The sequence below is a fragment of the Eurosta solidaginis genome, chromosome 5 (genome assembly GCF_040869045.1).
Source record: "Eurosta solidaginis isolate ZX-2024a chromosome 5, ASM4086904v1, whole genome shotgun sequence".
Taxonomy (NCBI): Eukaryota; Metazoa; Arthropoda; class Insecta; order Diptera; family Tephritidae; genus Eurosta; species Eurosta solidaginis.
Window position 1 is genome coordinate 190,642,445 of NC_090323.1, and position 15,526 is coordinate 190,657,970.

The 15,526-nt window shown below is 36.5% G+C and overlaps 2 protein-coding genes across 2 annotated transcripts in view; one reads left to right on the top strand and one right to left on the bottom strand.

Moving 5' to 3' along the window:
- Window positions 1–15,526, bottom strand: part of LOC137251963 (dnaJ homolog subfamily B member 13) — a 478,991-nt gene that overhangs the window by 71,307 nt on the left and 392,158 nt on the right. The gene's annotated exons all lie outside the window — the stretch shown is intronic.
- Window positions 1–15,526, top strand: part of LOC137254354 (transcription factor kayak) — a 54,708-nt gene that overhangs the window by 15,818 nt on the left and 23,364 nt on the right. The window contains exon 3 of the mRNA XM_067792003.1: window positions 11,668–11,861. Coding sequence (XP_067648104.1) covers window positions 11,668–11,861 — 194 coding nt within the window. The remainder of the gene's footprint in view (window positions 1–11,667; window positions 11,862–15,526) is intronic.

Sequence of the window (15,526 nt, forward strand, 5' to 3'; positions counted from 1 at the left end):
AAACATAAAAGCAATTTAAAAAGTCTGTGCGACAGAAAAAATCAATGACAGAAAAGTGTATAGACAAAAAATGTGAAAGGGATGACATTTCTTTTTTAAATAATTTACACTACACATATTAATTTATGTATGCATGAAGCTTAAAACTGGAAGTAAATTGCATTTATAAGTGCAGTGGTGGTGGATTCAAAAAATGCTATTTGTGTTCATGTCTGTAGACATTTCAACTCACTCACTCTTGTATCAAATACATGCATACTTCCTTTTCCATAAAAAGCGTAGTAAATTGCCCGTATTGTATGAGAATGTTATATGTGCAGGCGTAAAAGAGCGTAACTGTTGGATGGAAGTGGAAAACGATTGACTTTAACGCCTCCACAGTTTGATGCCATAGGCAATTCATTCTTAAGCCCGAAGCTATTTTCTACTGCATTCGAGTGTATTGCAGTTTTGTTGGCTTCTAGGTGATCGAAGGATTGTAGTATGACTACGATTGCATGAAGAGTAATAAAAGCTGAATATTGTAAAGAATTCTGTGGATTTCTGATATTTATGCACCTTCTGCTAACGTTCGTATCGCTAAACTGTTGAATAAATTACTCCAATATTCAGTATTGCAAACTGGTCTTTATTCAGATTACTTTGAGATTAGTACTTCATAATTATACTTCACAACCAATAGTGTGTTTAAATCGAAACTGATTATTTATTACTCAGCTTGCGCTGCTTTTATACTCTTCGTTGCTTCATTCGCATATTTCTACTAAAGTCTAGACGTTTCGCCTTCTAGAACTGCTGTATCTCCTGCTTGGTAATTGAGCTACATATATGCGTGTGTATGTGTGAGCAACTACTTCGGCTGATGATTACATGTGTTTGTGAGTATCTCTCCGTTGCCTTGTATATGTGTAAATGATGATTGATTTGTTCATGTACACAAGAATGACAGCTTGCTTTATTGTTGTTGCGCGATTATTTACTAACAGCCCAGTGATGCCAATATTCGCCATAATATTTATAAGACCACCTTTTTTATAAGCGAGCCAAAACGGAGGGTTAATTTAATTCCGACCGCGAAGTTTTTATATTTTATATCAAAATCATCAGTATCGAAAACAAATTTGATTGAGCCAAGTCCGCCCGTCTGTCCGTCCGTTCGTTAACACGAAAACTTGAGCAAATATCGAGATTCGATTTACAGCCTTATCTGGGCCCAGAATAGATTGATATTGAAAATGAGTGAAATCGGATGATAGTCACGCCCACTTTTTATATATATAACATTTTGGAAAACACAAAAAGCCTGATTATTTAGTAGATAATACACGCCGAATGTTGAAATTAGAAGTGTGAATTGATATTGGCACTCTTAATAAATATTTGGAAACAATTTTGAAAATGGGCGTGGCAACGCCCACTTGCGATAAAATCAATTTTAAAAACATTATTTATTATAAATCAAAAACCGTTAAATCTATCAAATTCAGCAGAGAGCTTGCCTTTACTATAAGCAATGCTTCGAAGAAAAATTAATGAAATCGGTTAAGGATCACGCCCGCTTTTATATAAACGATTTCTAAAGGGGTCGTAGACGAATAAAATAAGCTATATCTTTGCAAAAAGAGCTCTATATCAATTATATTTCTTTCCCCAAGTGGAATTATAATAAGAAATAGGAAAAAATTCAAATTTTTGAAAATGGGCGTGTTACCGCCTCTTTTATGACTAGGAAGTTTTCTATGTTTCGGGAGCCATAACTCGAAGAAAAATTACCGGATCGTGATAAGATTGGGTACACATAATTTCCTTATAAAATAAGAAATAAATACACAAATGCAAGGCGCGATAACCTCCGAAGAGATCTAAGCCCGAGCTTCTCTTCCAAGTTGCGTCGTGCTCTTCTTTATTTTCCCTACAAATTGGCCGGACGGGACCTACATGTTTTATGCCGACTCCGAAGGGCATCTGCAAGGCAGATGAGTTTTCGCTGAGAACTTTTCATGGCAGAAATACACCCGGAGCGCTTGCTAAACACTGCCGAGGGGCGACTCCGCTTAGAAAAATGTTCTTCTAATTGAAAAACCTTATTTCTAAAATTTTGATGTTGCCAGGGTATACGGTGTGGCAGGCGGAGAACGCTACCATCACACCACGGTGGCCACCGCAGGAAATATTTCTAGAAATAATGGACGGGATCGGTTAAGGACGACCCACATTTATAGAGACTTTTTTGAGTTTTTTACGGACAATGCAAGTCCGGCATAAATTAGTTATATCGTGATCATAAATATTAATTCTGGCATTATCTCGACACGTGTGCCATCCAGGGGAATTTTGTCTCCTTTTTAGTACGTTGTCATAACCCTCTGTAGATTGAAACAAGTTTCAATAGCAAGATTGTCCAATTTCGCACTCAAAACATGAGTTGGGTTGAAGAGCCACGAAGCGTCTCAATAAATTTACTATTTCAAATTATAACTTTTATAAAGATCTGTTGAGGATCTACAAGCGCGAAATCCGGCGAAATTCGGCGAAATGAGCGTCATTGAAAAATGTCTGCGCAGGCGATGTGCTTCAGCGAAACATCGTGGGTAGGGGGGGCTCATAAAGAAAGAAAAGGGGGACTGGCACCGCAGTGATGAAGAGTCCCTTGAAATGCTTCTCGATGCACATCCATCAGGGAATTGTGCGGGGTAGAGATGCGGACCGGGTTTTGACGGTCTGGTGACTGATACCACGATAGAATGGGCGGTGAAGATTTTTTGTAAGTTTATATCGCAGGGTCCAGACGAAATATTCCCTGTCATACTATAAATATCTCTAGCAAAGCAAACGTGGTATGGATAAGAATAACATTTGACGGGGCGGGGAAGATCATTCATTTGTATCCGACAGACTACAAACCAATTAGCTTAATATCGTTTCTGCTCAAAACCTTTGATAGGCTAAAAAAACTGTTCTCTAAACACAACATGTGTACACCAAAGACAAGTCTGCAGACACGGCAGTGCTTAGGGTGGTTATAAACAGAAGTCATCCTAGACGTTGCCGGGGCTTCCATGGAGGGTCTTAAGTACATTGAAGTACATCCAGCCCTAAGAAGGTCGATCGGCTGCATGCCTAAATGCAGGAAAATTACATCGCAGGGGGCGTTGTATGAGGCACGACGTAGGAGGGGTGACCCTGCAGAAGACACCATGTACAAAATATCAAGGAATCATTCTATACACTAAGTTATAGTAAAAGCTCTACGTGGAGGAGACAGTGAATAAATCCTCGACAACACCATTGCTATTATTTCTCTTCTTGTCTTCCAACGTCGTCTAGCTTTCTTCTATTTACCAGCTGCATTTTCCTTACCTTTGTCGGTTGAATCCACCCCTTGAGTCTTACTTTTGGTGTATAATTGCGTTTATATAAGCTTTAGCATTTAGTAACGCGTAGTTCGCTGCATTCAACCATGCCGTTAGCAAGGATGCTTACATATCAAAAGCAGGAATGTCAGTGGCAACAAAGAAAACAAGCTCAGAAAACGGTCGTCACAGAAACGAGTTCAAATTGATTGAATTTCATATAAAATATTTATTTTGTGCTCGCCAAGAAGATTATTTTTATTGAACCAAACAACCGCACACAATACTGATAAACATCTGCTTAACCAAACCAGCTAAAGACGCATTCATATTATTGATTTACGTCACAAGTATGGGTACTTATGTACATATGTACATCATTACGGTGACCATAAATAAGATGATGCAAACGATTAAAGCGGCTTATATGAGTCGTTTATTTTGAAAGTGGTTTAAGTCCCTTTTTTTCTTATATTGAGATATTTAAGATCGCGGGCTTGAATCGAGCTCAAGGCCTAACAATAATATTTTTTTCTTTATTATTTTTATGATAAATTTTTTCTTAATTGAAAAAATTATTAAATTAGAACAGAAGAAAGAAAAAATTTAGACAACTGCCAAAGCTCTTTGTATAGATCCATTTCGGGAACTGCTAAATTCCTACATCGGCAACGTTTAGATATTTAAGGGTTTGTGTTTGATTTGTTTCAAAAATATTGTTAAGTAGTAATAATTTTTTTATGGCTTTGTGACCTTAAACATGTTAAGCTGTGTTTCAGAACCTCAAATGAACTTAAAACACTTCCAAATTAATAAAATGACTATTTTGTTTGTGAAAAGGTATAAGTCCACTTATTTTTAAGCAAATAAATAATAGAAATTGTAACTATTTTATCTTTTTGAGCTGATAGCCTGAGTAGCCAATGCTCTTTTAGTTAGTTCTGATATTCATACCAGTACCTAACCAATAATAATAAAATAATAATATTTTATCTTTGACGTAGATGAATATAATAGCTTTAAAATAAATAGGAAAGTTTTCAAGTTAGATACAAATTTTTATTTATGTAATTAAAAAAATGTTTTTGAAAATAAATATTAATTCATTTATTAAAAATTAAATTTACATTCATACCGCATAACATCAAACTCTGCTTTTTTATATGTACATATATTATATATTTTGACTTACCAATATTTGAATTCCTTAAAAATAGATTTCAAAAACATATCAAACACTAAACGCAAAATTAATTGGAATGAAAAATTTTAAATGGGTAATTCCAGCCTATAGTATAAGGAATTGTTATGACAATTAGTGAAATCGAGAACTAAGTTATTAGGTCGAGTATCTTCATGCGCCGAATTATTAATTTCAAACATTTTTTTAGTTATAAACTATGAAAGTCTCACAATTTTATAACATTCCAAAAACTTGTAAATTTCACGAATGACAACTGTCAGTTGGTTTAATTAAATGTCAACTTACTTCCCTAAGCGCCATCTGTTGGTAAGTAGTTAAATGGTTAAATGTCGTTTTCAAATTGAACGTAGGCCTCTAGTGTTCAACGGTAGCAAATTACCATGGTGAGATATATTTTTGCTATGCTGAGAAATCTTTCTAATAGCAATCTGTAACAAATTGCAATTATTCATTTGATATTTGCCAAAAATATGCATTTAAATATATTTTCCTAGAATTATCCACGGTGCCTTCATATTGCATTTCAATTTTATAAGCGTGTGTGAAAATAAGAAAATTAAGTGGAATCATGTGTAAGATTTTTTACGAAGATTTTTAACTTTAATGTTCTCCTTTAAAGCTTTAATGGAATATGAGTAAGTAGAGTACTATTTCTAACTACCCCAACCCTAAATGGAAACCCTACTCAAAAATGTCCCTATTGTAATGAGGAGTGAAATACCTTTCGTTTGATACCCATATCGGCATATCTCCTGCAATATTTTTTAATTTCAAATAGATGGCAACCCTAAATGGAAACCCTTCCCAAAAATGTCCGTATTGTAATGCGGAGTGAAAAAACTTTCGTTTAATACCCATATCAGCATATCTTTTTTTATTTCGAAAGGTATTTCACTCCGCATTACAATAGGGTCATTTTTGAGTAGGGTTACTAAATGGTAAAAAAAATAAAATAAATAAATGTAAGGCGCGATAACCTCCGAAGAGATCTAAGGCCGAGCTTCTCTTCCAATTTGCGTCGTGCTCCTCTTGATTTTCTCTACAAAATGGCCGGACGGGACCCACATGTTTTATGCCGACTCCGAACGGCATCTGCAAGGCAGCTGAGTTTTCACTGAGAGCTTTTCATGGCAGAAATACACCCGGAGCGCTTGCCAAACACTGCCGAGGGGCGACCCCGCTTAGAAAAATTTTCTTCTAATTGAAAAACCTTATTTCTAAAATTTTGATGTTGCTTTGCCCGGGAGTTGAACCCAGGGCATACGGTGTGATAGGCGGAGCACGCTACCATCACACCACGGTGGCCGCCAAATGGTAACCCTACTCAAAAATGTCCCTATTGTAATGCGGAGTGAAATACCTTTCGTTTGATACTCATATCGGCATATCTCATGTATTTCTTTTTTATTTCGAATAGGTGGCAACCCTAAATGGCAACCCTACTCAAAAATGTTCCTGTTGTAATGCGGAGTGAAATATCTTTCGTTTGATGCCCATATCGGCATATCTCATGTATTTCTTTTTTATTTCGAATAGGTGGCAACCTTGTGAAACATTCTGAGTGGCAACACCTAGGTAGAAAGTCTTAGAAGGTGATACATTATCTTTGTGCCAAATTGCATTTAAATCGGTTGAACCGTTCTCGAAATCGTTCGGCTATACAAACATACAAATATACGAATATACAAGAATTGCTCGTTTAAAGTTATACGTTATTAAAATATTCATGGTGCGTAGGTTATATATTAGGGTGGGTCGATTTGTATGGACGAAAGTTAACCGATATCGCGCCGTCGATAAAAAAAACTGTAATCGCCAACGTTTTTAGCGGACATTTTTGGATCGGGATTTGGGATAAAATGGGACGTATAATGGTGTTAATTTTATTTTGTTGAAGTTCCTTCGTCTTCCCCGACAAGGTAATAAATCAAGTATTTTGAACTCTTTATCCACTTCCGTACATTATTTATGAATAATTTTATAGGGTGCATTTTTTATAAATCGCATCCAACGAATCCTTAGCAAATTTACAGGTTCGCCACTAGAGTTTTTTAATCTTTTATGAATTGCTTCTTCCAGATAATAATTAATAATAATAAATTTTAAATAAATATTAAATAATAAGTTTTATTTCAGTGGATTTAAACCAGTTTCAGAATATTATTTTTTGGGTATTTTGTTAGCTGAGTAATTTTCAAGTTCCCAAAATCATAGCGATTTTAATGATACTAGACTTAAATTGTTTATAAAAAAAAGATTATATAGGATTGTGATTATTATTATCATTAACTCCATTTTTTTTTTAACGGACTTAAACCACTTTCAAAATAAACTACTCATATTATGATCAGTAAAATTCAGATTATTAATAATCAAATATATTAATCCTTCACAAAAAATGAAAAAGAACACAATGTTTTTCAGTTAAAGATAAAGGCGCATAGTCATAATAAATAAAATAGATTTAACATTTAGTTGCAACTTCTTGACATAATTTTCTATGAGCTATCTGTCAAAGGGCTGCATCTAAATATAAAACCTATTTTATTTTGACTATGACTATGCGCCAAAGTATACTGAACACGCGACAGCAAAACAGAAGTCTTGCAAAAAAAAATAAAACGTATGGTCACCGCATATATACTACATATAAATGTGCACGTATCCCCTTGCAAAATAAAAGCCATATGCAGTTATCTTAATATTCATCTTAGCATTTACAATCGCCATCATCTTCCCTATGACCACATACTCTGCAGGTGCTAGCTGCGACTAAGAGTTAATCGATATCTCCTAGAAAAAAATTCTGCCTGCCAACGCACAGTTTTTTAGATGTGTATGTATGTACGAATATATATAAATACATTAGGGTGGTTCTCTGCGTTTTGGTAAATGAAAGTATACAAGTATGTGTACAAAGCTTTTATATAATAACGATTTTCATTCGTCCTAAAGAAACCCCAAAAAAATTTTATGGAAATTTCGGTCCTCTCTGGAAAAGCATAAATATGTGGTTAGAGAAGGAATAAGGGTTAAGAGAGTAGAAAAGAAGGGTGAAATGTTCGAAAATTAAAAGCCAGTAGTTGCACTGGATTGGGTATATGTGTCTTATAGACAAAGTAGCACCCAATTTTAGGAAAGTGGGGATTTTCCCGACGCTTATAGAACAGATTCTAATTCACAACACTTTATGAATATTTCAGGTAGATATCCGAAATTTTGTGATCCTATATGTGAAGGAGTGTGAGAGGATGAGGAAAAGGAAAATGGGCAAGGGATGGAAAAGATGATGCAGCGAGATAGTGGGGAAGAAAGGTCAGGACGATGTGGAAAAAATATAAGCAAAGCGAAGGGCAGGTGTAAAGAAAGGGAATAAGGAACAAGGAGGAGAACGGTTAGAGAAAGGCATATTATAATGGAGAGAGAGACAGGATGAGGGAAATTATTAGAGATATAAGAAGAGTAAGAGAAAGAAAGTGAGAGAGGAGTGAAAAAGAAGCGTGAGAAGAAAGGGAATGGTATATTAGTAGAACAAAAAGAGGGAGGGGGAGGGAGAAGACAAAAAGAAGTAAGACACGGATATCGAAAGGAGAGGACGATCGCGGGTTCGAATCGAGCTCAAGGCCTAACAATAATTAGTTTCTCTTATTATTGTTATGATACGTTTTTAAAGGAGAGAATAAAATGGGGAACAAGGGGAAGGGATGGTTAACAAAAAAGCACCGAAGGGTAGAGCATGGTAGGGAGCTGAAAAACGAAAAGAAGAAGGAGGGAAATATAAAAAACAAGGCAAAGAGAAAAAGAGTGAGGAAGGGGAAGCAAACCGGATAGAAAAGAGCAGAAGAAACTCAGGAGCAGTTAGTGGGGAGGAGAAGGGAGTGAAATGGAAGAATAAAAAACAGAACTAAGAGAGTTAGACCGAATGGGAGTGTAGGAGAAAAATGAGGAGGGCGGGGAAAAGAAAGCAAAAGAAGACGAAGAAAAGAGGAGGGATAGTGAAAATAAGGACAAGAGTTCAACTACAAAGAAAATGGAGCGGCAGCTGGAGGAAAATCGGCAGAGGGGAGTTATTTACAATGATTTAGATAATTTAGGAATTCTTATATTAGACTAAGCCAATACGAAGCGAGAAAGGGGTTGCTTCCTACCGAGTACATCACATGGGTCCTTGGGAACTTACTTATTTGACGCTTAACCATTGAAATGGTTTTGGCAGACTCACAAACTACGCCAGTCGCTTCCTCGCAGAGCTAACTACCGGCAGAACATGAAGGTAGCTTATATCGCCTTCCACATGCAGAGCCGCCCTTTCCCCCTGCTTCCCTAGGCAGATTCCGGTAAGAATACCGTTTGGGTCGTAGCATAATTTTCCATTCGCATTACATGACCGTAGACATAAGAACCATCCAATTAACGTGTGGCAGTCTTTATGAATCGCGCAGTGTCTTACATTATTGGGCCATATGCATAACAAGCGAGCATTTGGCCAGACTCGACTTTTTAAGTAAATGGTGGTTTGTTTATTTTTTTTTTTTTTTGTTTGCTGCAAAAACCAGAAAACCAGCTTTTTCTCATAAGCTCGAGTCTGAGCAAATGCTTTTTATGTATGAAGCGCATTGTCTTGATCTAGCATCGGATCAGTCGATTTATGTTAGGTTATTTAGTCCTATAGGCGAGCAGAAAGCTTCTTAATATTTTTGGCGGGTTAACTGAGCATGCTATGTGGAAATATGTAATATCCGGGGAATGTTTTTAGAACTTTTTACAGCACTCTTCAGGGAGCTCGAATTGCATACCTTGACGGCTCTTCTGTTGCGTTTTATTATATGTTCACATATATATAAATATGTAGGTATGTATGATATTGTACATACATATTTATATATAGCTAAATATCTTCAAATGCTTACTTAGTATTGATTACATTTTTGTGCGCATGTCGCTCTCTAAAGAAGTTTACATTTTTGCAGATAACAAGTCACGAGCTTCTTTCTCCCACATTACAAATTCTCTTACTGTTTCTTTCATAACCTCTCTACTATGCACTTATTCATTCTAAACTTTGGTATGTTACACATGCGCTTTGAACTTCTTAGTGAATTGTAAGTTTAACACCTTGTTTGACATACATTCATAATAAATGACACACACACACACACGCAAACACGCACAGCCAGCAATCATAACGAAACAAACTTAAAAAGGACAAATGCATAGAATGAACAAACAAACAAAGAAATATAAAACTGATGGGGCATCTTGTGCAACAAGTTGTGAAAATCTCTCTTGGAGCTCAATGTGATGGCTGCGTGGTGTATCAATAAGTGGATGAGCAGCGACAAGCGATTGGGGAGAGTAATGCTGCGTTTTGAAGGGAAGAAAATTCAATATTACTCAACTTTTGCCGAAAGCAATTCGGTTAGATTTTTTGGCGTTGCTTGTGAAGAATATGCCATTATATATCCCTATTTTAATTTTCTTCTCGGTACGCACAGTGGTCCATTTGGCCTCGCTTGCGATGGAACATTTTTTACTCCCAATGGATTCAAATTTTTTTAAACTATTTCATAGATGAGTTAAAGAAAAAGATTATATCGAAAAAAGTCGATAAGTTATCGAAAAGTTATCGGGTTGTAATCGATGTTTTATCAAGAATTTACCTATTTTTTATACAAAAAAGAATCTATTTGTTATCGAAAAGTTATCGATATGTTATCAAAAAATTTTCGGTTTGTTATCTGAAAGTTATCGATTTGCTAACGAAAAGTTTTCGATTTTTTATGTGAAAGTTATCGATTTGTTAACGAAAAGATGTCGATTATATATAGAAATTTGGCGATACATTATCAAAAATTTATCTATTTTTTATAAAAAAGAAGCCATTTGTTATGTTGTTATGCTATCTAAAATTTATCGATGTTTTATCGAAAATTTATCTATTTTCTATAAAAAAGTATATATTTGCAATCGAAAAGTAATCGATATGTTATCAAAAAGTTTTCGATTTGTTATCTTAAAGTTATCGATTTGTTATCGCGTCAAAGTACAAGAGAAGGTGGGACTCCTGCCAAACTTCAAATTAGCTTAGTTCTACCATATGCTTCAACGAGACCGATCTGGAGCCTTCTCGGCCATTCCAACTTCTGTTCCATTAAGATTTTAGAGTCGCCAAAGTTGTCTGCTCGGCACAAACTCATTATTTTGTTTTCAGTGAAACTAGAAAAATAATCTACTTAAACTTTATCTTTTATATTTATACAGATTTTCTGCACTCCCCTCTTTCTGTGTCAATTAATTTTCCTTTCATCTAATTAGTTATCGCTCACTTACCTGTACCAATTCTGGCGAAAGTTGTATGGATAGTAAGGTCGATTATGACTCGCTTTATATTAGGTCGTTTTCATGTTTCCATTTCAGTACAAAATTTGGAAATCTTGCAATATATTTTTGAGGTGCAACTAGAGTCTTAAAATTTGGAACATGTCCCAGAGCCCGATGAGAATGCAGCTAAGAGGAAAAGGAATTGTAACGTCTTGATAACATTTCTAATCCTTAGAATAAAAAAAAAATGTTCAGATGTGGCATAGATCGATTTTTTGAGTATTTAGAGAAGCCATTGAACTAGAAATCTTATTAGTTCAGGGCAACATGGCACCGTGACAATGCAACAAAAGAAGAAAATATTTTCGCTAGGTGACGCACCAACGAGGCTCAGTACCCCGGGCGGCTTAAGCATAGATCATACGTGGTATAGCGTCATCAATTACAGGACGAAGAGACTACCTGATTTCATACGTGAGCTTCGAAGGGGTTCTTAGAGCCATAAAAGAGTTGGATGGTTAACGCAAGGGTACCCAAATGGCGGACGAGGCGATATACTTGCACACCGATGGTTTCAAAGTAGTGGTAGTGGTCTGCGGTATACCGTGCTCATGCGGAAATTTACAGATCTTACAAGGAATTAAGGCAATAATGCCGCTTAGATAGGTGGCGCCCAGGAAGATTATCTAAAAATTTCGTACCAGACGGGGGGTTTTGCGACCGACTTTTTTAGTATTTTCAAACTTTCCCAAATATGTATTTTAAATAAAAATAAATTTTTATTTGCAGATGATAAGAGAAACAAAATCGATGCTGAAGATGTAGCTTCCGAATGCCCTGTAGTATTTAAACCAGCTAATGCGAATACACCCACGGACTTAACATATTATTCGCGAATGAATTTATCAGCAATTGGAAATAGTAGAGCACAAAATGCAGAATCCAATAGTACAATAAAGGCAGTAAATAGCGGTGTACAAGAGGTAAGTTGAAAAAACTACACACAAAATAGAAGTTAAAATCAACTGAAAGTTCCCCTTTCGGATTCGGAAAGGGCGCTACGTAAGTAACATTCCGTGTTTTAGTGGCCATGCGCTTTTCTTAACATTTTCAGAGAGTCGCCAGATTCCAATGTCATACAGATCGGCAATTTTTAATGACAATAGATCTACTGGGATTTTCCGAGATAAAACAATGATCGCGTCATCGGATACCTTCCGATGAGCACTTGCTATTCGTATAGCAGTAGCTTGGTAGGCTGCCAGTATATCTTTTTAGTAAATCCGTGTCACACTGGTGCAGCGTATAATATTGCAGAGATGGTTACGTTACGCCACCTGGTCCGCCGATATTGGGCACTATTCGCATTAGGGCTCCACTAACATCAGAAACTTTCTCTCGCCCCGTTCTGAAGTGGTACTTAAAAGTAAGTTTAAGAATCAATATTTCAAGTATCGCTCTGAATTGATTTGGTTTTCTCTCATGGTTAGGACTAATCCATCCACAGCCTGCTTTGACGTCACCAAAACCTCTTCTGTCTTATCGCTAGCCATATCCGGCCCCATGTTCGTCAGCGATGCCTCTATTTTTTCTACGGCGTCAGTTTCTTGGCCAGTGCTACTAGTACAATATCATTTGCATAGTCCATAATTTGTGTTCCTCCGGGAACACACCGTTATGCATCGCATTCCATATCGTTGGCCCTAGAAAATATTTCTAATGGCAGCCGCCTGTGATGTTGTGCTTTCTTGGTCCCTCGTACGTTTCAAAGAAGGGTACTATGTCGCTAAAATGGCTACCAACTATTCTTTTAAGGTAATCAGCTGTGCGAAAGTTTTGTAGCGCTGTCATTATCTACATCCAGTGCTTAAAAGCATTCCTAATATCCAAAGTAATCAGTGCACAGAGCTTCCATTTATATTAACCTCCAATTATGGCGTCATGGGCTACATTGGCAATTGTTTGCATTACATTTATCGTCGATTTTGATTTTCGAAATCAAAACTGACTATTTGACAAGCCAGTTGGGCCTTCCAGGGTCTGCAACAGACGTTCACTGATAATACGATCGAGAATCCCTCCTATGGGTAATGTGGGATCAATATCACTCATACGCCATGTCATCCCATATATTTCCTAAGATGTAATACAACAAAATATTGCTCGCCGTTTTTTCATTATTTTACAGTAGCAATTTTCAATCGATAAATAATTTAACTGCGTTGTGGCCAAGCTATCAACCCTGCATTTACTTTTCTTCACTCATACGGAAATGCACTTCAATACATTCACATCATCCCATTATTCCTTTACCTCTTCCTACCCACACAAATATGTGCTCCACAAACGCAACGAACTTCATCATAAAAAAATGTGTTTTTAGGCGTGTGCATGTGTATGAAACAAAATTGCAAAACAAAAACAATGCATAGCGCCAAATACGCATGTGCCTGTTTAATAGCTTGAAAAAGTAGAGCAAAAGCGCATTTCGTGGGACAATCAAAAGTCAGGCATCAAAAAGGGAACCCAGCGTGATGATAGTTTCAAGCTACTGGTTTGATGATGATGATGATGATGATGACGAGTTCTTGATTTATATGACAACGCCAACGAGTACGTGCACCTACACGCATACGAGCACGTTCGAAAAAAGAGCATTCCCAGGCACTAACTGCGTTGAGATAGCGAAGGCTAATACTAGCTTTATCGACCGGCAACGATTTTTTTTTTGCACCAACTTGTGTCTTGTTGATTTGTTTTTGTGTTTGTTTTGTGGGTAGTTTTTTTTGCTTTAAGCATTTATTAGCAGCAACATTTAATTGCATGACTGAGAATGAATAAATAAACCAAAATATGTACAAACATATACACATACATATATACATGTATAAACCAAAGAGAAATATTTAGTAAAGAGGCGATTGACTGCAGAGAGTTTTTGGAAATAATGATAAGCTAGTAAGAGAAATAAGGCCGGCAATAACCTGAGTATGTAGGGTGGTGTAGTAAAAAGTCAAAGGGAAGAGGTAACCAAAATCAACAAATTAATTCCGTTATCGATTTCTCTTTAAAAAGGGAGTAGGTGGATGCTGTGAGCTTCGTCTTCGAACAGCAAATTCACAATTGATGACGTGAGACAAGCGCGTAAAATGTTCCAATGGAGCTATTATCAGGACTGTTATATAAAAATATGTATTTACGCATTAGGGTGGCATGAAATATATACTTCACGTTCAAACATCTTTTCTTGCGGTATTGGGAAGCCCATTGATTTACGCATAACTCTTTATAATTAATCGAAAAAGTTCTGATGTGTTCTAGGAAAAATTCCTTGCAGATGCTAAAGATTGAAAAAAATCGCCGATTACAATAAAGTGGTCGGTTCCAAAAAAGTAACCTGCTCAAAAAAAGTCACCGGTTCTAAAGAAAATCTGTTACAAAAGAGTCACCGGTTACCATATACTGGAAACTCCATCCTGCTGCAGCTGTATGGAGGATGACGAGGTGGAATCACCAAATCACTTTACGCTTGATTGCCCAGCTTTTGCCATAACTAGGGAAAAGTATTTCGGTCGCGACGCACTTGGATCTCCCGAGTATTTATCCATAGTTGAGATCGGTATCGTTCCGAGCTTTATCGTTGCTACCCAACGATTCTCTAAGTAGCTAGATCTAAGTCACCGTTATTTTTGGTGTATGTGATATCACAACAGACCTTCGTGTTGTCCAAGTGAGCTCTCCTCATCAGGGCAGCTACCACCTAACCTAACATAACCTAACCGGTTCCCAACTAAGTGCAGACTCAAAAAAAATTGATGAAAAGTCACCCTTTACAAAAATTTGCAAAAAATCACCAGTTCCAAAAAAGGAAACTGTTTCAAAAAATCATCGGTTCCAAAATGTTACCGGTTTCAAAAAAGTAAATGGTTCGAAAAAAATTTCCGATTCCGAAAAAATAACCTCTTATATTATAAAACTAACCAATTTCGAAAAAGTTAAGTAACTGGCTGAAAAAGTAGCCAAGACCAAAAAAGTAAGCGGTTCAAAAAAAAAAACCAAGCGGTTCGCTCGAAATGCGCTTGTTCCGATTTCCACTAAACTAATCGATTTCAAAAAAGTAACCCGTTTTGAACCGGCTCCAAATAAGTAACAGATTTTGAAAAATTAACCCTTTTCGAAAAATTAAACGGTTCGAAATAAGTAACAAATTTCAAAAACTAACCGATTCGAAAAAAGCTGCCGATTCCAAAATATTGGCCGGCTGAAAAAAGCTACCAGTTTCAATAATAAAATCGGTTCCAAAAAAGAAACCGATTGCAAGAAAGTTACTGGTTCCAAAACAGGAACTGCTTGCAAGAAAGTTTCAAATAGTAACCCGTTTCAAAACATGACGGGCTCAAAAGTAATCGGTTCCAATGTAGTAACCGGCTCCAAAAAAGTTTCTCTAAACGTTATGAGCAACAATCCCCCTAGTAATTCCTACATTGTGGAAAAGCCATGACAGGGAACCCTTAAATTTCAAATTTAGGCGAGTTTACAAAGATTCAGTAAATATCTTCAACAAGACATGCAAGAAGGACCAAGGTGATTCTTGGAAAAAAATTTGTGACAGTATAAAAGACAAATCGGAGACGAACAGGCTACGCCT